Genomic DNA, 23,741 nt, shown 5'->3' with positions numbered 1-23,741 from the left:
TAGAGAGTTGCATCTTTCAAGATTGTGTTGTCTCATATTTTATTGCATATCCATTCAAAATGCCAATCTAAAGTAAGGTCCACTGATTAATTGAAGAACAAGGACAAACTGAATATGTAACCTTTTAAATGCCTTTTTTTCAATTGTATCAAGTTATAATATCACGTCCACATATACATATACACGAATCAGGCTAATTAGTTCGCCCCTCGAAAAACTGTATCAAAATGTATAAGTAAACGAAAATTAAGTGAAGACGTTTTATTCAACTAAGTTGCTGGAACTGTTAATTTTGAACAATTGATTGATTTAACAGGATTAATTAACTTAATAGTTAATCAAACAACAAAATTGAAGGCAATAAAAGAGACATGTAATTAATAAAATTATGTTCGGTGAAAAAACACCTACTCAACGGGACTGATGCGTCCGGAGTGAAAAGCAATTCACTAACTCAAATAATCAAAGGTACATGAATATTAAATTTGACAACTCCCTTGCAAACACTTTTCATCTTTGATATCTCCAATGGATTATGCAATCTAAGCTCCACTCAGATTTGAGACTCTCTCTCACTTTTACCCGATCTTGTCATGAAGATTCGCAAGCACATCAATGCAAAAACACGCTCTCACACACTTTGTACAAAGGTACAAAAGTTGCAATGTTCTTTGAGTTCGTTTGTCGATGATGATCTCCCAGGTAGAAAGACGAACACAAAGATATGGTTGCGTGAATTAACCAACAGAAAAGTCAGTGTATCAAAATAAAACTCTAGGTGGGTATTTATATGATTCACTATCTCTCGTGAAACCTAGTAAGTTGGATTTTATAAACAAATCCGTTATTATTTTACTATAAAAATCGGAACTAAACAAGTTGTTTAGTTTCTTTTTCGCGCGGAAAGAAAAAGATTTAAGTACCTCGAATCTTTAACTTGCTCGAACAACTTTTTAATGATCAAGCACTCTGCCGGAGACGAAGCGTCAGCCACCCAAAGGGAGCGGCGGCTGCCACAACAGGAACCCTAGAAAGAGTATTAGATTTTTTTTCCGCAGAGAGGTTTGAATTGAGTTGAATTGAAAAAATTGGTATCTTATTTAATGAACTTTTTTTTTCCTAACACGGTGATGAAATTATTGCTTTACATCAATGCTCTTTGATATTTGTGTTACGCAACCATATGATGAGTTTCCATGCATAAAAATAAGCTAACCGCATAGCATACCCTAAAAATATCCAAGCTGTCATAATCATTTCTAAATAGATTTATTTGTGGGGTCAGAAGGTTCTTTTCCTTTTTCTTCTTGTTGTTATTCAGAAGAAACACCCCCCCTACAAGAATGGCAAGTAATTATGAAAAGTACTACTACTACAACGATTAAAATTAACATAATTGAGGTGATTTAATTAGCAAGAGAATGTGTGTGCGTGTGTGTGTGAAAATGTACTATGAAAAAGATGGGCCATGCGAAATGAGCATTTGAGATTGGAAAAGTGGGGACAAGAAGATCTTTTGGGCAATCTTACATTATGTTCCTACCACCAAATTAATACACACCTTTTTCCTCTCTATTTTTTAGGTTAAGGTCATCCAAGTGCCCTAAACCCTACCACCCATTTTTCCTTTGGTCAATTTTATTATGAAGTCTACCTATCATTTAATGCTACCGATTATTTTTTCCGAAATATTGATCATCAAAGACAATGTGTAAAAAAAACTTGGACATATATATATATATATATATATATATATATATATATATATATATATATATATATATATATTATAAACCATCTATTTTAACAAAAATATTCGCATTTTTAGTATTATTCAACGTAGACTTTTTTTTTTTGGAAATCTGATACTACATTAACCTCAAAGAGCAGAGAGCCAAAACCGGAAACTGTTCCGGACAAGGGCCGAGACCTCCCCCACGTTACACAACCCCGAAACTCCAGAGATTAAAGCCCATTGACACACTAAATGAGTTGTAATGTTGGAGTTCCTATTAATCCATCCAAAACTAAGACTAACAAAATATGAGATTAACCGAAAAACATTAGAAAATAAAAGGAAAAACTCTCCAACTAAGCTGACTATGTTGTTTGCTTAAGCTGTTCATAACATTCCAATTATCCCCAACAAGACACACCTTCTTGATGTTCTTGAGATTCCAATTATCCCCAACTCAGACTTTATTTACAAAAAAGTTACTACCAAAATCTACATTATAAATACAAAGGATCACTTGAGAGAAAATATACTATTCTAACAAACAACGCAATAAATATTAATTGTCTTAAGTAAGCATGCGGATCAGTTTCGACTTGTTTGAATTTAACTTAAATCCAACTAATTCTTGTATGAGTTTAACTAGGTGAACTATGCTACACATACTTCATTTATCATTGTTACACCCTCTCACTCTACTGGTTTTATAAACGTGCTCAGAGAGAGAGAGAGAGAGAGAGAGAGAGAGAGTAATATATATTCTTAAAATAATGATTATAAAAAAATTACTCGGTAGGCCACGTCACACGTTGAGATTGCACTAATTTGTCATATTTTCAAGCAAATCGTTGTTTTCAAAATTAAAAAAATTCAGCGCTTAAACCATCTAAAACGGGAATCGTGGAGGCCATTTTACATTTAGTTTATTCTACAACCTTGCCCGGAAATTCCAGGTCTTATCAATGATGAGTGAGTGCTTGTCCCTTTCAGCAATGACGAGTGAAGGATTGTCCCTTTCAGCAACGACGAGTGAAAGATTTTTCTTGATTGAATCAGGTTTGTTTGATTAAATTATATATATATTCGTTTTTTGGGAAGACCCGTGGACTGTGTCGTAACGATTCGTAGTATGTTGGCGGTGAAGATGATTGCAAATGAGAGATCCCCAATCGTCATCGTAGTTGTGATCGCCGATAGTTGAGCTCTTCTTTTGGAGTTTGGGGGTAGTTATTACAATTTGATTCACCATGAGGGGACCAATAACCCTTTTTAGTTTTAATGTGATGTGTGTAGGATTCTTAATAATCTTTTTTTTATGTATTTTTTATGTAATCTCGGCGGATTTTATATCTAATCATTTATGAGAAAGACAATTCTTTTTTTTTTTTTTTTAAAGACTATATTGTTTTGCGTCGAAATGAGCTAGTAATTAATTTATCATTTACTACAAAATATAGTGTAAAAAATTCTATTTTTCGATTAGATGTGTTCTAAAGTATCCCATTGCCTTTGCATTTGACTTGAGCATTAAATGAGAGATCGTAATCTAGCTAAACAAAACTCGTTGAACCTACACTAAAATAGATAGTGTTGTTTGTCCTCTTTAGAGTTTGGTAATGGTCGGCCATGTTTGTCGTTTATATAACCCATTTAATAAAGTTCAGCCCTTTTTTAATCTAATGGATAAAACTTTGGAGCCCACTTCTGGCTACACAAACTCTTTTTTAATATAAGAAGACCACGCCTATTTGAACATTAATATTAATACTATAATCTAACTATCAAATAATTAAGAAAAAGTAGTCTAATTCTGATTAAATTAAATATCAAAACGGTAAGTTAATGTGAAAAAATTTATCATAAAAAAGCTAATTCGTTGGTTTATACTTTGTACATCGTCTAAAATTATGATGATTATGGTATTAAGCTCACTTTCTTTCATATTACATGGAATTCATAGATGAAGAATTGTGAATTGATCATCAAGCTCTATCTATGTGTGGTAGGTATATATGAGATGGTATGAACTGTGTCATTTGATAAAGCGATGTCGTATTGATACATGACAATTGACGAGTAAGTTGAGGAAATGGTTCATATATTCATTGGTGGCTGAAATGTAAATACGGAGTGGGAGTGATGGGTACATATGATTAGAAAAATAAAAGGTGATTTGCTTAGTCGATTTAAAGTTAAATATTTACAAAATAATCAAGATTTGTCTAAAATTAGAAGAATAATCAAAATGTGTAGTAATCATGTTTCAAAAATAAAATTAAATTTTAAATTAATATTTTTGAAAATTTAATATTAAAAAATATATATTAATTTAATATTTTCATCATCAAAATTTTAGACGATGTACAAAGTGTAAACCAACGAATTAGCTTTTGTATGATAAATGTTTTCACATTAACTTGCCATTTTGATATTTTAATTTAATCAAAATTAGACTATTTTTCTTAATTATTTGATAGTTAGATTATAGTTTTGATACTATATTTAGTATTAAAAATTTAATCTTTGTGTAAAAAAATATTTGACAACGTAACTTTGGCGTTGAAAATTTGAAACTTTAGTTATTTTGCTAATCAATTAGTTTCAAATGACTATTTTGTAAAAAAACTTCAAAAATAAAAGACAAATATAATTTAATCATTCTCCTGATTACTACACATTTTGATTATTCTGAGATATGTTATCATCATATCTGAGATATGGAGACCCTTTAATGGGCTTGTGACCATATTTCCTCCAAGAGTAGTCACCTCTTGGTATGTCTGCTAATTTGTTGCTCACGCAACCCTAATTTTTCTCTTTATTCTCGTCTTCCTTCAATTGTGTACCGAGAAAGACGAAGAATGAGTGCATGATCATCAACAATTCATCTCAAATTCACAATTCCTCGCTGATTATCGAATGACAATCAGGAACATAATTCGAAAGAAGGGGCGAAGATCGAGGACATGCTCATAGAAGAAGCTCAATTTAAAATTTCTTATATAAACTAAAGAAGAAAATTAAACAATAAGTAAAAAAAAAAAAAATTCAAATTCAAATATTTAGTGACTTGTTTTGCAAGGAATCTCACTTTCGCTTTGAGTAGTGACATCCGCCGGTTGAGGCAACGCATGTTGAACCCGTGTCTTCGTTTTTTCCTCCAGATCTTCTTTCATCCATACTCGTCTGCGAGAATTGGGTCAACACTGATCCCGAATCACTACGCAATTGGTCTATGGAGTCAAAAACTGACCCGTGATTAAGGGTTGAGGAGAATTGGAATTGGATTCCACGTATTTGTGTGTAAAGCTTGGAAGTTCCATAAACTCGGATTGGCTTTTGTGTTGGGGTTCAGGCAAAGGACCTTTTCTGATCCTCCGTTTCTGTGGAAGAATAAAGATAAGCTTTTTGAACCCATCAATGGCCTCACTGCCAACATGGCTTACTTGTTCAACACTTCTCTCTTTGTTCACGAAACTAAGAAACTGGTTTGCTTTCCTCAGACTGCTCTGAGCTCTTGAGCAAAAAACAGACTGCTTTTAGCTGCCTCATCAAGTTTGAAATCCCATCTTGAAGCCATTCAAGAAAAAAAAAACACAAAATTTCATGACTTTCCTATCATCACAACACATTTATATAGCAGTTTCATTTGATTGGTTAGATTTTCCATTTGTACAACAATCTGGTGGGAATTTCAATTTGGCTAGTCACACCATAGTCAATGGTGGTTTAAGTTTCACAACCCACTATCTCCAATGCATATTCTAAAGTATGATTCACCCAAAAAAAAAAGATATGAAAAATAAAATCTAGCCAAGTTTGATCCTCAAGTGTGGTTCATCATGTAAGATCTAATCATTGCTAAACAGATATTTTGAAATTTTATCAGTTATAAAATAATATAATTATGCTCATGTTTTTCAGTGGTTCTTCTATTAAATCAGCATTAGTGATATAGATACCTAGTATAAAAAATGCATATTTAAATAAGAGTATTCTGTCACTGAACTTTTGCCTACATAATAAATAAATTAAAAAGGTAAAACTGAAGCGCAAGGCTATTGTGCCAGATTGGATTTCTTTCTGTCTTTTTATATCTTTCAAGCGTGGGAAAAAAGAAAGATAGATAGTGTATTAGGTTTATCTTTTATTAGGTAAGAAAGCAAATTGTGGTCATGATCAATCAATTCTTAATTAATTCTTGATACTAAAGAATTGGGTTTTACATGTTTGTGTGTGAACGTGAATTTGATAAGCTAATTATACAAATCCATGGACCACTTGGTGTCTATATAAGATTTAGAAGAGAGTTATAAAATGTTATCCGAAACTAATTAGAGCTGAGCATGAACGCAAGCAATCCAATCCTAAAGGTAGCAGAGACAGAGAGGCATAAGTCACGAGAATCTGCTGCGGCGCTTCCCTTGCCTGGTTCTGGTGGGGACGCAGCAGCGCCAGGTGTCGGCCATCTGGCGGGCCTGCATTTGCTTGTACTCGCGGGACCGCAAAACTCCCTCGAGGATGTTGATGTCCTCTCGGATCTCGTGCCTCGTCAGCGACGCCATTCCCGGCAGAACGTCCCGTTGGAAGTCCTTCACTCTCCGGCGACCCCTTCTTATCTTCACGCCGCTCCTCTCTCCCGAATCCCACGACGGCTTCGGCGACGATGACGCGCACAAACCGTCGTCGTCGTTGCATTCTTCGAGCCCTAACGTGAATCGCTCAAAAGAATCCGAAGACAGCTCCGGCGTCGCCGTTTCCGATGCCTCCTTGCTCTCCTCGTTCTCGAATGAGATGTGCATCAGTAATTCGGCGGCCTCGTGGACCAGAGCGTCGTCGTCGTCGACGTCGATCAGAGTTTTAGACGACACGTCACTAGCAACGTCCTCGGATTTCCCTTTCTCTCGGATCGCCTCTTTCTGAGAAGTTCCGTCCGAGGAGTCTCCTTCTCCTCGGCCGACGAGCTCGTGCGACGCGCTGGGCGTCGAAGGGCGAGTCATCGTCGTGGGTTCGTTCGACTCGCAACAAGTGTCGTTGTCGTTGTCGTTGTCGTCGCAGTAAGCTTCGTTGAGGTCAAACTCCAAGACTGTCGAGCACGGAGGACTCTTTCGCTGCTTCTTCGGCGACGCGTCTTCGTTCAAGTCGAAGAAGAGTTCGCGTCTTTCCAAATCGTCATCGTCCGAGTCTTCCAAGTCAATGACTTCCCGAGAAAGGTCAACGTCGAACCAAGTCCTTTTCCCACTACTCAGTGCCCTTTTGTTATCGTCTCCGACGCTCAGCGAGAGCTTCAAGCGGTCGTGATGACCTGAAAAATAATAATCACCCGCGGCAGCGCACAGATTAAGCTCCTCTCTCGCTCTCACGCAGCCAATGGATTTGAGTAATATCCCGAAAAGTCGGAGGTCTTACCGAGATGTTGAAGTTTATAATATCCTCCGAAGAAATCGGGGGCGTCGTTTTGCATCATCAGAGTCCTTTGAGTTCCATATATGCGGTGGAGTTCGTGAACCTGAACACGCATTTCGTCGCTATGAAAAAAAATAAAACACGGTCGGTCCTGATTCGTATCAAAAGCTCCAAATGAATACCTGGCTCTGAAATATGATTTCTTGAGTGACCATAGTCTTTTTGAAAACTTCTTTAAGCGGCGCAGAATCAACGCAGACATCGACTGAGTTAAGATCAAAATCTCGCAGCATAAACATTTTGTCCCTACAATGTCTGCTCAAACCAGATCCAGATTCATGGTTTTGGCCTGAGAAAAAAAAATACAAATGATATCTATGAACAAATGTAGCAGAGAAAATCCATAGGGATTCTTCAAAATAGTTGATTGAAATAATTAAGGCAGTTTAAGCATAATGTCAACATTCACCAATGGATCAAACATGTTTTACACATTTATCCATATTTGCATGATAAGAAAATCTCTTCTTGTTTCTTCATATATAGAAAATGGTGACCAAAGAAAAAACATCACAGGATTCATAATGATATATACAGCTCAACAATACTACTGCATAAATATAATAATCACCATAAAGACAAAATAAAATCCATACTCTGGATGTGAGTAAAGGACGTACAAAAACAACCCAGATTGTACTAAAGAAAAGAAGCAATTCATGCAATACTATCAAAGATCAATCCCTCAGTTAAAAAAAATTACAGACTGATTCGTACAAATTATAATAATAATAATTAAATAATAAAAAAAGAATAATATAAGGCCCTTTGAGATATGCATGAAAAAAAAAAGGCAACAACTTTTTCTCCATTTGTTTTCTTCTCTTACCAAAGAAACAGAGCGGAAAATAAATAATAATAATATTATTGTTAAAAAATAAAATATAAACAAGAAAGACGGTCAAAACTAACTAGACATTTTAGCCGACGGGAAATCTGATTGAAACAGAATATATATCCATAAACACGCATACACAATATTGCAGATTCGTATGCTAAATACCTGACGTTGATCTTCAAACGAAAGAACTAAACTTTGATGATGGTTCAGTCTCTCCACCGAATTACAACATCAAATCATAATGAGAGGAGAAGCAAAAGGTTCCAAAATCCAAAATGGGCTATCGGAGAAGAGAGAAAAAGAGAGAGAGAGAGAGAGAGAGAGAGAGAGAGAGAGAGCGATTTCGTCAGAGAGGCACTGAGTGATGATGATGGGATGGGAAAGATAATTCTCTCTTTGTTTTAGACACACAAAGAAAGAAAGAAAGAGAGGAAGGAAATAATAAATGTGTGAATGAGTGAATATTGGTGCGCGTGTGAGATCACATACACACAGTACACACACACTTAATTAAATCACAATAATATTATATTTATTATTGCCTTTCTGTCTCTTTCATGCTTTCTCTTTCTCTGTCTGTTGCTATGTCTTGCCAAAGCCGGATCCTAAAAAACAATTTAAATAAAATATAAATAAAAGTTGCTAAGCCGATATTTGTGAGTGAGTGAGTAATAGAGAGAGAGGATGGGCATTTTTGGGATTCTCTCTCTCTAGCTCGGCTTAGCTAACTTAGGTCTTTCAGTCTTTCGCGCAGAAAGAGAAAGAGAGAGAGAGAGAGAGAGAGAGAGAGAGAGAGAGAGAGAGGACTAGTCAGAGATAGTGCGAGCGACAGTTTCAACTGCAAATAAAAAGATTTGGTATTCTAATCCTATTGGCTTGGCTACATTTCGCTCTTTTCTCTCTCTTCACGTCCTTTTTTTCCCTATTATTTTAAAGGTGACGTAGCGATTTAAAGTTATAAAATTATAAAATAATCAAAGTTTATTTTAATTTAGTAAAATAATCAAAATATATAAATAATTTGGTTTCAAAATTTTTTTAACTCCAAGATTAATTATTTTGAAAATGATAATTTGCTTATAATAATCGTTAAAAATTTTAATCTTAACTGTCAAAAAACTTTTTGACAACGTAAATTTAGCAACTTTGCTAAAAAAAAATTGAAATCTTAGCTATTTTACTAATCAATAAATTTCAAATAACTAGTTTGTACAATTTTTCTTATTTTTAATGCATAAAATCAATTATTAACTCGCAGCACACTATATAACATAAATGTTTATCAGAAAATTCAAATTTTTTTACACTAATTTTAAATTGATTTTTATATACATTAATGTAGGGGTCAATGATCGAAATACTGTTATTGTTATGATTTCGGGACTCAAATCTTACTGTTATCTTATGCTAAGTCAGTAGTATACCGTGGTATACATAAAATGAAATGGTAAATAGTACCGTTGAATTTACCGTTACTGTCGATACCGTATTTGCCGAGACAAATCCAGTTAACAATTATTTCAAAAAATTCATACATAACATAAATAAAAATAGAAATAGTCTACAATATCTTCATTACGCATTAGAAGTCATAATATAAATATTCAACATTATGATAAACCAAATAACAACACTAGAATCAAAGATTAGCAACACAATTTTATTTACAATTATATTAAATTTGGATTTAACAAAAAAAAATTAAAAAAATTTGGATACAAAATCAAAATAGTGATAATATCCATGTTTAAAAACCAACTCATTATATACAAACATTCATATTCCACAACTAATTTAACAAAAAAAACTCAAAAACTCATTCAAATCAAAACCCTATTTTCGGATCTGACAACAAATTGAAAAACGTTGGATCCAAACTTCGATTAATACCAATAATCAAGTTAGAAACTAAGAAATTGAACTTAATGATAAAAACTCACAAGAAATTTCACACAAAAAAAAAAAAAAAAAAATTCTATTTCATTAAGGTTTGAAGTTCGTCGGGATTTGAACACTTACTACTCTCCACGCTCAATTTTCGCAGGGATGCAAGAAATAGTCGTCTTCAGAATGCCAAAAAAAGGACGAAATCCCTGAGATTTGATGGAAAACAGTGACAAATCACCTTCAGCGAGCGAAACTGTGTCGTCAATAAGTTGCGTCTTGATGGTGAATTTTTATTTAACGGAATACTCTATCACTGCGCAAGCGCACGTGTCGTCAAAACTGTGCTTCGACCACATGAGTGTCGAATCCCACGTGGAACTCATCCTAATTTTCTACTAAAACTCACTAGAAAACTATCTTTTTGAGTTATGAAAATGTAAAAGAATGAGATTTTTTTTTTATGTTTTTGAAGGGAAAAAGAACAAAAATGCAAAAGCAAATAAAAATGGATTAATAACGATAATGACAGTGAAGAGGTGCTACTTCATTGGATCATCTGTTCGATTGGTTAGATTGAGGGTTCTAAATAATGGCTAGACTGAGAAAATTTGGTTTAAATCCTTCTTAATTATCCACTAATTTATGAGTATAAATGAATTTAATTATTTGACGAATTTAGACCTCTCATCTTTGGTCCTAATTGCGAATGAGTGAAGTAGGGATCTCAATTTCGCCGAACCTGTTGGACAACTATGAAGGCATACTCTCTCTTTGATAATAATATGAGAGTTGATAATAGATTCTTTGTAATTAATTACTTGTAGGTCCACTATGTCTCAGCTTTTATTTTGTTAACAGGTCGTCATATACATATACATATATATATATATATGAGAAGATGTACTATGAAAAAGATGGTACATTGTCTAATATGAAGTTAAACCATCGGCACATTATCCAACTACAACCCTAATTAGATTTTGTATTCTAGATATTGTATTCCTTGGGCTTATTAAAAACCAATAAAACAAAAAACATTGTATGTTGTTGCTATGCAATACGCTTCATAAGCATAAATAAAAGGTCATCTAAGCATATACTCAAAATGCTTCAATATTTGTCATGCCTTTTCGGACTCTCCTTCAAGTTATTTATCTATTTTCTCGCATATTTATTCATTCATATATATATATATATATATTGACGATCACAAGAATATTATAAATATGAAGTTTCTCTTAACGGGATGATAATACAGACCATATGCATAAGTGATAGGATATTATGAACAAACAATAGGTTATCGACGTGGTCACACTAATTATAGTGATACGAATACGACAAGCAAAGTTTAGCTGGCAAAGATGTGAAGTTACACCAACTTTCCAACAAAAATCTCTGGTGTTTCATACTTCACAACTATCATTTCGTACCATACTAAGACTCCTTTAAGTTGAGATCGTCCTTTTTATTATCATATTTATCCATTGCCTATATATATATAGATTAATAGATATATGATACAACATAACATACAGTGTTTCTGTGCTGTTGCTCACTCTATAGTAACGATTTGATTTAAGGTCACACTTCCACCCAAAAAAAAAAAAAACAGTCTGTCTATTTTCATTGCAAGTATATGCTTAAAGAGATTTATATTATTGATGAAACAAAGTAGACGCAAGTAGTTATTTGAGCTAAAACCATTTCAATTTATAAGATTTTATTGCTAATTAAACGTGAGATTAGGGATTGCAATAAGTTCATCTATGAGCATATTCATTTCATTTAATCAGCTGCTTATTCAACAACCGTATTGAAGTGTGTATATATATATATATATATATATATATATATATATATATATATATAACAACTAAATTGGTAAGTTTTTAAAAGCTGCACATGTTGGGGCAAGTATTTCTATTTCTATTTATTATGAATTTGAGGTCCGTTTTGGGCATTAATGTAAATCGTATAACCACCATTAATAGTGACTCTTTAATCCCCTCTCTCCAAAGAAAACAAGGAAATTCTCTCAAGCTCTTTTTAACAAACTTTTCTCTTTCTTCTTTTGTTGCCCTTTTTATTTGCTGGAATTCTTTTATTATATATCATTATATTCTAACCATATATGCGTTTATAATTGCTGGGAAATTGAAATGGAGAGATCAATTCTCAACCCAGAAAAGGAAACCTAATATAATATAATATGGCCTAAACGAAAAAATAAATAAATAAATCTTTTTGGTAGCAGTGCTAAATTTGGGACCACTATACATTAAGGGAAGCCATAAGAATGCTCTTTCCATTTGTCTGAGTCGTTGAGAACTTATTATAACTTATTGAGTTAATTACTCCAACCTGTTCCTTTAATATCATTCATTCATTAGCAAATGTGAATGTTAAAAAATAGCTCCAAATAAACAATAAAGCAAAGCCAATCCGCTTAGAGGCTATCTTGAAATAATTTTTTAGCCTTTAAATCGCAATTCACGCAATATGTGTTTGTAGATAAAAGAATAAAATAAGAGTCTCGAGTGTGAATTTTATCTTTAGGTGAGTATTAATTTTTTTCCCTTTTTTTTATATAACTAAAAACAACATGACGTTGGAAATGACCCCCGGAAAGTCGATGAAATGAAACAATACAATTAGAGAACACAAAGCTTTGAAGTTAGACATCACATTTAACATGAGAATGACTATTTCTGCCAGACGATGATGTGTCTGTCATAAACAACTTGACTTTTTTTTTTCTTTCTACTTTTGCTGAAAAATGCTCATACAGAACCATGAAACCTCACAGCTTTGGAAACACCATTAAAGGAATCTGAATACAACGATTTTGTTTAAGGGACAACGACGATTAAGGTCATTAAATTGTAGTGACACACACGATATCGACTCTAATATTATCACAAAAATATGCATTGTATTTGTCAACGTTTGAGCTTAATTAGTGCATAATATGATCGACTCTATTTTATCTTATAATTAATTTTCTCATCAGAAAAATGTCACAAGGACACGATCGAGAGTGTTGGCAATTAATCTAAGATAGCACATTTAGCACTATAAATTTACTATAAATTTTTTACATTAAAATTTACTAAATAAGCTCCTCAATTTTGTATACTTATTAGCCTCCTCGTCTGGTTTTGTGTTTGAAGTCGAGGTAATATTCTAGTGTCTCGTCTCTCTAACTTTAAAAGTAGTTATTGTTAGTATCAGACTCCGTTAACAATATAAGCTCAACAAATTATGCTCAATTGGGCCAGGCCCGATAAATAAAATAACGCAAGGATTCAGCTACTCTAGCTCGACGACAAGCATGGACGAAAAAGAGAGTCACGCACAGCTCGATGTCAGAGAAGGTTCGAGTCAGCTCGGTGACGTTAAAATTTGAACTATAAAATCGATGTATTTATTGTAGCTTGGTATTAATTATAATTTAATATTGACGTAAACGTATGGATCTCACTAAATGAGCTCGAACGTTAATATTTTCGGTATAAATATGTAAGGAAAACATGAAATGGGACAATATATACAAAAGTCTTGGAAACTTTTTTTGAAAGATCCATTCGTTATTTGGATGCGCATAATCGAAGTTCCTGGTTCTCGTTAAGGAGGATTTAGCCCACTCCAAATCAATAAATCAAATATTAATAGGTTATATTTGTGATTGCTGATCTCGGCGTTTTCCACGTCAACAGTCAACAGTTATATACTTTGAAGCTGGTGAATAACATAATTAACTAATAACACGACTAGGATAAGTAATTAATTACATTTATACGGTATAAATATAATGGAGATAGCTTGCAATCTGAGATCAAGAAAATGAGGATTTGGCCAACAACATTGAAGGGGATTCATGTTGAGTGTACGTAATTAATATAACCAAGCGTAATTATTTTATGCACAACCAAACGTACTAGCATGTAATTATTGAGACACTATATCCAACATGAAAATGAATTTTTTTGAATGGTTGACTCTAATTACTTTCACATTTCCATCTAATATCATTTTGGTCTATCATCTGCAAAAAAAGATAAACTATTTTATGTCATTAACACCATCAATAATAATATAAAAAAACGTTAATTATGTTTTTTTATTACATGTTATACTATATTTGAACCGATTCTTTTTTCTTTTTTTTTTGGATATTTTTAGTACATCCGGCTTAGTTAGACCAATGCATATACTACTCAAATATTTTATATGTACCTTTACGTGTAATAGGCTTTGTGGCATGGCATGAAAACGAGAGTATATACATTATACTTTATACGCATACATTGTTGACTAATGTTACAAACTAAACGTGACTTATATGCATGCCTATAGTTATTAGTTATGTTCAGTCCTCACCACATAAGAGCAATGTGTTATTGAATAAAATGTACTATACACAACACGTAGAAGAGGTGATGATCACACACGAAATCAAATTTTAGTTGAACGAACACAATTAGGACAATTAATGCACCAAAAGTAACAAACAAGAAGACTATGACCTTTTGTACTTCTTCTAAGAAAATAAACATTCTACTGAGCTCTCACATGGAAATGGAATGAAAGTGCTGGTATAAATTTCACGTTATACAAGGACTAAATAAAATAAATCAAGACTTTATAGCAATTATAATAAATAAATAAGCCACGATGCTACAATCTAACGCCGCCGTTTTGATCAGGTATCAAGTTTATACATCACTTTCCACCGCAGATTTGCACATAGGGATTTTTTATTTCTCAATAATGAAAACTCGACTTTTTAAAGAAACGAAAGAAATATTAATACAATCCGAATAAAGAGGGGAAGAGGAAGTAAATGCATGACTCTCACAAAACATTTAAATATCATATTGATAGTCGGAAACAAATACATTGACATATATTTTATAGCTAGTTAAAATACTTTATAAAAAAAAAAAAACTGACAAATATTTATTCGGGTTTAATTGAATAAGTCATAAAATCTCGGTCACTTGAGAATTAATTGATTAAAATTAAAACCAATATTTTCGATTAGAAACCAATATTTATTCGGTTTATTGAATAAGTCATAAAATCTCGGTCACTTGAGAATTAATTGATTAAAATTAAAACCAATATTTTCGATTAGAAAAATACTTATTTAACCAAAAATTTATCTTTATCTATGAGTTGCGTATCTTAATAAATTTAAATTTAGACCACAATTATTTTTAATATTTTTTTTAACAGTAAGTGCCTACTTTTAATACTTGGTGTGTGATATTATGACATTATTAAGGATTTGAAAAACTTATTATAGTTTTACATATTACGTGAGTAAGAGAGAGTAGAAAGAGGCGAGTAAATTGAGAGGAAGAAGAAGAAGAAGAAGAAGCATCGATAGTATCGAAGCTTACTAATTTACATCCCAATTTCCAACTCCTTCTCAACGGACTCACACCAGACTCCAACAGAGCAACCGAGCTTAGGTAAGAGAATCGCTATCTGAGATATTTATGAGATTTGTAGCTCTTTCGTGGGAAATGTGGTATTGAAGACATTCAGAGGAATGTGGCAATTTGAGGAACATGATTCTCCGAGCCTTAGTTTTGCTTTTGTTTCTTCTCGTGTGTTTGAATTTAAAAATGGAACCTTGAGAACTGTTTGTCTCCCGGATCGCGCAGAGAAAGTTCCGGCGGAAGAGAAATCGGAGTCTCCGGAGGCGTGTTCGAGACCGAACTGAATCGGGATCCGAAGATCTCTTCGGCGGGGATTGGGTGCGGGTCACCTCACGAGACGTACGGTGCACCCCATCACTGACTTCTAGTGCCCAGAGAGGCTGTGAAGGAACACAGATTGGTCCTCTGAGAGAGAGAGAGAGAGAGAGAGAGATTGCTTTGGAATTTCCTCAATTTGGGGTGTTTTTAAGGCATAATCACCAAAGTTTCCGTCTTTCCTCGGACACTCCCAAGAAAGATCTCTGCTTTATAATTGTTATACTCTTAATTTATATTTGTGTTATTTATTTTGGTTTCAGAAAATGGCCAACGCATCTGGGTTTTTCACTGCTCCTTCAATCCCAAGGCTGAGGATTCAGACTCCGATTGGGATATTCCGATCCCGGTTCTGCTATTCGAGGCTGTATTGCTCCGCCACCATTGAAGGCTCCGACAAGAGTGTCTCTCCTCCGCAATCTCGACATCCAAGGTACGTTTGTATTGTGTCGCACAAGATTTAATAGCCTTAAGTTTGTTTATGGGATTAACATGCGTGACAAGACATGCTCATCATATTCGATTCTGATGTCGTTGAGCTTGGGAAGTGAAATGCGTGCCAAGATTTTGTGCTATGAGTTTCAGTTTGGATTGGATGAACATGCTTCGTGTTCAAGTCAAAGCATGTTTGTGTTAAGGATGAAGTGTATTTGTTGTGTCAGGCTTGTAAGTCAAGGGTGCAAGCTAGTTGGGTGTGGCTCGGCGGTACCGAGTCTGAAGATTTCGAACGACGATCTTTCGAAGATTGTCGATACAAACGACGAGTGGATTTCGGTTCGTACCGGAATCCGCAACAGACGCGTCTTGTCAGGTTGGTCGGTTCGTTGATTTTCTTCTTCTTTGTCTTCGTCTTGATGTGTATGATAAGAGAGAGAGAATGTCATTTATTTGTGGGCAGAGAAAGATAGTCTGATAAGCTTATCGGTGGAGGCGGCGGAGAGAGCGCTCGAGATGGCTCAGGTCCACCGTGATGACGTGGACCTCGTATTGATGTGTACCTCCACGCCCGAGGACCTCTTCGGAAGCGCTCCTCAGGTTTTTATTATCTGCATCGTTGTCGATTTCCGTTAATCGACCATCTTTTCCAATCATTTCGAGGATATAACTTTTTTCGGGGGTAAAAAAAAAAAAAATTGTCAGGTCCAAAAGGCTCTCGGGTGCAAGGGAAACCCGTTGGCGTACGATATTACGGCTGCGTGCAGCGGATTCGTATTGGGTCTAGTCTCCGCTGCTTGTCACATCAGGGGTAACATCGACTTTTTTCTCTCCTCGCTCGCTCAATCTTCAACCACTAAAAACACGTATATATCTGTAGGAGGGGGTTTCAAGAATGTTCTGGTGATCGGCGCGGACGCTCTCTCGCGCTACGTCGATTGGACCGACCGAGGCACTTGTATTCTCTTTGGCGACGCCGCCGGTGCCGTTCTACTTCAGGTCCGTCTCGTTCCATTCTCAAACGACACTGTATACAGAAAGAAAGTATAAAAAAAAGGTGTTGAAATGATTGCCATGCAGGCCTGTGAGAGCGAAGAAGACGGTTTGCTCGGGTTCGACTTGCACAGCGACGGCGACGGCCAAAAGTCTGTTCCGCGTTCAATTCTATAAATGAGACCCGTTTTCCGATCTCTCGACAAAAAAAAAGTATTGAAAGTAGTTGCGATACAATATTGCAGGCATCTAAACGCGAGCATGAAGGTGGAAGAGAAGGAAACGGGCACGAACGGGTCGGTGTTCGACTTTCCTCCGCGGAGATCGTCGTATTCGTGCATTCAGATGAACGGAAAAGAGGTCTTCCGGTTCGCTCTGCGGTGCGTTCCTCAGACAATCGAGGCCTCTCTCGCCATGGCCGGCCTTTCCACCTCCAACATCGACTGGTTGCTTCTCCATCAAGTATGTAACAGTTTTGAATTTTGATTGGGTGTACATGTGTACGTGTACGGTTTTGATTGGGCGAGTGAATTTGCAGGCGAACCAGAGGATCATAGACGCGGTGGCTACGCGGTTAGAAGTGGGTGAGGAGCGAGTGATATCGAACCTCGCAAACTACGGAAACACGAGCGCCGCTTCGATTCCGTTGGCGTTGGACGAGGCCGTCAGAAGTGGGAAAGTCAAAGGCGGTCAAACGATCGCCGCCGCCGGATTCGGAGCCGGCCTCACTTGGGCCTCCGCCATTCTCAGATGGCGTTGACACCTTTTTTTTTTGTTACTGTTTCCCATTTCAGTGTCTAACGGAGAACTTGTTTTTTTTTCACCTTTTTCCCCTCAATAAAATTGCTGATATTTTTTTCCCTCAACTTAGCTTCAAGTCTTGCTTACAACACAAGTCACTCAAAATTACACATAAAACGTGTATAAAAGTAATAAACAAATTTGGAATTTTACATATATGAGCAGAGAGAGAGAGAGAGAGAGAGAGAGAGTCATTGATGATTTCGCCGGTGTGAGATGCGGCGAAGAACGCCTTGAATGGCGATATCAAAGGCGTCGTCTTGGTGATCGCCGGAAAAAGCGGCGGTGGTGGTTCTGCGGCGGTACATGACTCGGGGAATGGCTTGTACGACGCGCTCTCGCATACGGCGCACCGTCGCGCGGGGGATCGCTCTGAGGACGTCGAGGATCCTCAGCCCTTTGAACACCACGTCCTCCTTGGGGATGCTCACCGACAGCTGGTCGATGTCGGGCAAGTGCCAGCTGTACTGCGCTTTCGCCGACTGGTCCTCGAAGAACACCGGAATGCAGCCGGCGATCAGGCTGTCGAACGTCGACCGCCGCGTCGGAGTGTCCCCCGGCGGCTGCAGGCAAAAGCTCGCCGACAACATCGGCTTCATGAACCTGAACCCACCACAAACGACAAATCTAGATGTATCAGAATCAGAATTGAAATTGGAAACAAAATGGTGGTTATATTACATATATATATATGTACCTGATTGGATCGTGCTCGCAAACACCGTTGGAACAATCCACCACGGCGCAGAGCGTCTCGTATCCGTACGGAAGGTTCTGGTCAGCCAGCGTGGCGTTATCACACTCCAATCGAATACTGCGCCGAATATTCGGCGCCGCGTTCGCCGAGACGCCGCCACCGCCCACGAACACCGCCATCGTCCCCCGACGCGCGCGTCTCACGCGTCCCTGCCACGCGCGCAGGAGCCCGGCCGTGGGCGGATGAAACGACGTGGCGTACGGGATCGCCACCTCCTGCCACGGCCACGGCCGCGCCTCCACCGTCAGCGCCGTCACGTTGAAGAACTCCGGCGTCTCCAGAAACGACGTTCCCCACAGCACCGGATCGGCCTCCGGCGACTGGGAGAAGTCCCACGCCGGCCGCGCCATGACCAGGAAGTGGTCGTGGCCGGCGCGTCGGGTCCACACGCCGGGGTCGTCGCGGCGGAGGAAGCGGTAGAGGTCGATCCCGTGCTCGGCGCTGGAATTGGCGTCCGGTCCGTACAGGTACCTCATAGCGTCCAGAGCGGCGTAGTAAGGGAGGAAGATGGCGTCGGCTTGGCCGGGATCGGCGACGAGGCAGGGATACTCGGCGGCGAGGCGGCGGTGGAAGAGGATCTCTAGGGTTAGGGGATCTGTACGGAACCAGCTCCGGGAGAGAGAGTGGGTCTTCGGGCCCAGCCCGTGGTTGGACAAGTACGGACACAGGTCGCCGGAGATCGGGTACGCCGAGCAGTTCGCGAGGAGGTCCACATTGAAGCGCGGCGGAAGACGGCGGATGTGGATGCGACGGTTTGTGCAGTCCGTCGGAGACTGAAGGCCGGAGATTATCAGCGAAGAGAAGAGGAAGACGAAGAGGAAGAGTGAGTGGGATTTGAAAGCCATGGTTGAACTTGAATCGGGAAAGGAAAGTTTTGAGACTTTTCTTTCACATCGTGTTGACGATATTGGAATTTCCTTATTTCCTCAGAAAAAAAGTGAAAATGAAAAGAAAAAAAAAATTGCATGCAAAATTAATTATGGCAGTTTTGACCCAGAATTGTCGGTGGGAGAGTTATATTTCGTGTTTCTACCAAAAGTTTTGCTTATTCATCATAAATTCATAATACAATCGTTTGGGGTTAAAAAAATAAATTACAATTGTACCATTTTTTTTTTTATTAATCCAATTGTTACTCCACGGACCACGGCCCTCTCCGCCCGTGACGGCTTTAAATGCGAAACGAATCCATTTCTTTAATAATTTTACGGTACTTGGGATTGAAAGCCCTGTCAGAAAAAAGAATTTAAAACTTCGTGAACTTTCAAATTTCAAAAATTAATATTTCAATCACAAGTTAATCATAAAATATTATGTTCGTAATCTATAGACAAATGTTTGGTATTTGGCATTTTGTGTCTACTATTTACATTTGCGAAATAGATTTTTTTTTCTTCCAATTAAAATAGATCTAATTAGAACTAATTTCCTCAATCCTCATGTCTGATACAACAATAACCACGCAAATAGAGAAGAAAAGACGTGCGACTCCACGTCCAAATAGAGAGGAATGAAAACAAGTTAATGTCACGAAATTCAATCTTGTGAGTCTAAACTCTTTACTTGTTGCACATCCAAATAGTCAATTGCCATGAGCAAAACCTCTATATCAATGATCTTGAATGGAAAACAAGTGCATAATGTATATAGATATAAATATAAATATATATGCTTTATCTTGTTTGTTCCATCTTCTGATGACAGTGAATTACACAATCTGTTTTTCTGTAAAGACCCCACAAGATCGGGTATCGTATCGAAATCAACCTCTTAAAGAGTACTTTTTCCCCGTAAAGGCCTCGAATTTCGGCTCCTCTTTCTTCTGGGACTCCTCTTGCTTGGCGTCTTTCGGAGCTTCCTGCAGAATTTACGGAAACGCACATGTAAAAAAAAAATACCCTCCTCCGCAAAATGAAAGTTGTAAACACACACACACACACACACAGACAAAAGTAAATACCTTTTGTTTGTCCTTGAGTGCCGGGTTCACACTCGACCCGAAAACCAGCTTTCCTTGCGTTTGCGGAGCCGCGGTTTTTGAAGGCTGTGCCTTGGCATAGGAAGTCTCGGGCTTCTTGTCTCTCGGCACCGAAGAAGAAGAAGAAGGAGTCGAGGTCATAGCTTTTCCGTCCAAACGCCTTCCAACTCCGGTGAAAGGGTTGAATTTCGGCTCACTTTCAGCCGGAGCCTCTTCCACTGAACCAGAACAAGCACAGGCAATTAAGCAAATACTAATATATATTTAATAAAAAAAATACTACCTTGAGCGGGAGCGCTATTTACAGGCACGGGTCTCTCGGGCTCCTTGTAGTCCAGTGGAGGGGCAAAATCGACCTCGCAGTCCGTCTCGATGATGCTTATTGCCTTTGCCGGCTTTGCTTCCACAATGTCAATGTAGTACTTCTTGTTGTTATACGCGACCATTATACTGTCCCCGGTTGACAAGCACGAGAAGTTCCTCAGTGTCGTCTCTAAGCTGCCAAGAAAAAAGAAAAAAAAAAAAAAAAAATCAACTTGTTTTCGTAGGACTATTATTTGCATGTAGCGTAAGCAGATTCATGACTTACATAGCTTTCGGGTTCGAGATGTCCAAAAAGTCTGTTGTGTGAGGTTGCAACTTGACATACGTTCCTTTCGGAAGAGTCACGTTTTTCACTCTCACAAAATCTCCCTCTTGTAAGAGCATATTTTCCATCATCTGAACAAACAGTAATTAAAAAGCTATCCAAGTCCTTAACCATAGAAACACATTGCTAATCTTAAAGACTTAAATCACACCATACCCAATAAGGCATGTAGATCATGCCTTCCTCTGCAATAAATTCTAGAACCCCACAGTGCGATACTCTCTCGGCAGATTCATTCCGAAGTTCAAACAACATCGGATAATCAATATGCAGAGAAGCTGTAGATTCGGTTCCAATTTTTTTTTTTATTAGTTGTGTCAAATTTGAATGCACGTTAATCAAATAACAAATTTTCTAATACCTACCAAGGCGGTCAAGAGCGGAGGGAGGCATTATAACTGAAACACCACGGCAATGAAAGATATATAAAAAAAAGGTTAGGGACACAGAGAATATATAGAAAGATACATTGAACAAAAGTAAAGACTAACTCTTGTCTCCGCTCTCAAGTTGGGGCTGCAAAATACAAAAGAAAATTTTGGATCACCACAAGATTCTAAACACGAGATATATAACAAAAGCAAGCAATCTACTTTTCTAGTAACCGAATAGCGAAAAATAATCATGTATTAAGTTAACACATGACCGGGGAAGAAAAGATGTGTACGAACAGAGAACTGATAGAATCAACATCTGAACTGATAAATATAAAAGAGTTATCGCAGACCTTTTCGATAAACGATGCAGGGTAGCATCGATATGTCTGCTCAAACGAAGTCCCATGATATCCATACCCATCGAAAAACTGCAACACCAAAAACCAATCCAACAAATTAAGTTGTGCTTGTCAACAGATAACTATGTTGTGTACTAAATTCTACAGCCCAACTTTTTAAACAATCAAATTTACCAGGTGCACAACCAGAATTCACTTTTATGGCACTTCAGCAATGCATTATGGAAACTTACCATTTTCACTGCCGTTTACTAGCTAGCTTTCTTCTCCAACGGATGATTTTAACAAACCAGACCTCTCTGTTAGAATAAGAAACGTTATGAAAAAAATATGAAGACAAGAGTTAGTCTTCATAAATAGATTTTATGAAGACGATGAATAAAATCTCTCTCTTTTTCTCTGCCAAGGACTCGCTATATATATATATATATGTATATATATATATATATATATATATATATCTACTAAATCAGATTGCATAAAAACACTACCACCCAATAGTTCCTATAGATCCAATACTATATACAAATACCATACCAAGAACATATCAGACGCGTGATACCAAAAACAGAGTATTAGATTCAAGCAAGCAATTATAAGCCAACAAGAAAATCTTAAACTTTAAGCTTCGGTTCGATCAATGAAAAACTTTTATCTTTAAAGGAACCAAACTCTCGGTTCGTTTTCAACACTTCTCAATCAACACTATCAACCTTATCACAGTTTGAACATAAATCCAGAAACACTAAAAATCGAAAGCCCCCATGAGTAATTTCGGATCTAAATCAACAAATAGAAAACGAAAACTCATAAGATCCAGAAAAAAAAAAAAAAAAAAAAAAATACCGAACAAGTTCCATATCTTCACGAGCTTCACTTTCTAATTCAAAGTCAAAAACCCTAGAAATCAAAAGCCCCTAATTTGATTACCGAATTCGGACCTCATTCAAGCAGCATAAACAACCAACAGTGAAATCCATAACAATATTCACAACAAAAACTAATTTCAACCAAACCGAGTCACAATTTCGAACAGTGAAACAAAAGCCTTATATTCCGTTGAGAGATTCGAAGCAGAAAAGTGGAAAATAGCTCGTGGGTACCTTTGCGATCCAACTTCAGTCGTCTTTTTCCTCTTTTCCGGCGAGATTCCCTCTCTCTCTCTCTTCCTTCGGTTCTGATTCTTCACGAAGACCCCCTTGTGACTAAAAGGTAATTAAACTTCACTTTGCACAATTAAATTCCTCTATCTTATTCCTTCTTCAAATTGGGAAAATATCTAACAGTATCAAGTATTTAATTTAAATACGATATTTATCATTTCAATTTCTAAAAATATCAAACATATCTCTTCACTTTAATATAAATAACATATAACTACCCTAAAAAAATGTTAAATTACAAATATCACCATTTTCGTTTATTTAAAAAAAAAAAATTAAACTCCCCAAAATACCCTTAATGAAATAATTTTTTATTTTCTGTTTTATATACAAAAAAATTTCTTTATAAAAAGTTAAGGATTTTTTTATAAAGAGAGATTTTGATTTTTTTTAATAAAATAGTAAATAAATATTTATTCTATTAAGGGTATTTTGGGAAATTCAAATTATTTATATGTAAAAATAAACGGAATAGGTGATATTTGTAATATAATATTTTTTAGGAGAGATATATATCATTTATATTAAACTGAAT

General features: G+C 36.6%; 4 protein-coding genes across 6 annotated transcripts; 1 reads left to right on the top strand and 3 right to left on the bottom strand.

The window, feature by feature from the left end:
- Positions 1–5,908: 5,908 nt before the first annotated feature.
- Positions 5,909–8,522, bottom strand: LOC149405929 (uncharacterized). Its single transcript, XM_089600717.1, has 4 exons — positions 8,205–8,522; positions 7,324–7,490; positions 7,145–7,244; positions 5,909–7,040 (listed from the first exon to the last, which is right to left on the bottom strand). Exons 2-4 carry the CDS (start codon positions 7,438–7,440, stop codon positions 6,133–6,135), a joined length of 1,125 nt encoding a protein of 374 aa, XP_089456843.1. The 5' UTR covers positions 7,441–7,490; positions 8,205–8,522; the 3' UTR covers positions 5,909–6,132.
- Positions 8,523–15,219: 6,697 nt separating this feature from the next.
- LOC149405928 (beta-ketoacyl-[acyl-carrier-protein] synthase III A, chloroplastic-like) lies at positions 15,220–17,988 on the top strand. 3 transcript variants are annotated; one of them, XM_089600668.1, is made up of 10 exons: positions 15,220–15,409; positions 15,605–15,718; positions 15,958–16,127; positions 16,357–16,505; positions 16,593–16,729; positions 16,835–16,940; positions 17,010–17,128; positions 17,210–17,274; positions 17,368–17,584; positions 17,661–17,988. In XM_089600668.1, exons 3-10 carry the CDS (start codon positions 15,961–15,963, stop codon positions 17,880–17,882), a joined length of 1,182 nt encoding a protein of 393 aa, XP_089456794.1. In that variant the 5' UTR covers positions 15,220–15,409; positions 15,605–15,718; positions 15,958–15,960; the 3' UTR covers positions 17,883–17,988. The 3 variants fall into 3 exon arrangements, with proteins under 3 accessions (XP_089456794.1, XP_089487000.1, XP_089456801.1); XM_089630874.1 differs by having other exon boundaries at positions 15,605–15,849; XM_089600675.1 differs by lacking the exon at positions 15,605–15,718.
- A 119-nt stretch (positions 17,989–18,107) lies between these two features.
- On the bottom strand, positions 18,108–19,716 carry LOC149405927 (Exostosin family protein). The gene is made up of 2 exons (XM_089630863.1): positions 18,621–19,716; positions 18,108–18,526 (listed from the first exon to the last, which is right to left on the bottom strand). The coding sequence occupies exons 1-2, from the start codon at positions 19,523–19,525 to the stop codon at positions 18,115–18,117; spliced, it is 1,317 nt and encodes a 438-aa protein (XP_089486989.1). The 5' UTR covers positions 19,526–19,716; the 3' UTR covers positions 18,108–18,114.
- Positions 19,717–20,222: 506 nt separating this feature from the next.
- Positions 20,223–23,301, bottom strand: LOC149405926 (ubiquitin fusion degradation protein 1 B-like). The gene is made up of 10 exons (XM_089630849.1): positions 23,147–23,301; positions 22,277–22,342; positions 22,035–22,112; positions 21,799–21,823; positions 21,673–21,705; positions 21,464–21,585; positions 21,248–21,378; positions 20,942–21,156; positions 20,641–20,876; positions 20,223–20,538 (listed from the first exon to the last, which is right to left on the bottom strand). The coding sequence occupies exons 2-10, from the start codon at positions 22,277–22,279 to the stop codon at positions 20,443–20,445; spliced, it is 939 nt and encodes a 312-aa protein (XP_089486975.1). The 5' UTR covers positions 22,280–22,342; positions 23,147–23,301; the 3' UTR covers positions 20,223–20,442.
- Between the last annotated feature and the right edge of the window lie 440 nt (positions 23,302–23,741).

Source organism: Urtica dioica, chromosome 2, assembly GCF_054948205.1.
Source record: "Urtica dioica subsp. dioica isolate 48M chromosome 2, U.dioica_male_clone48M_v1_H2, whole genome shotgun sequence".
NCBI classification, from domain to species: Eukaryota; Viridiplantae; Streptophyta; class Magnoliopsida; order Rosales; family Urticaceae; genus Urtica; species Urtica dioica.
Note: the sequence above shows the minus strand (reverse complement) of the source record. Positions and strands in the feature narration are given on the sequence as shown.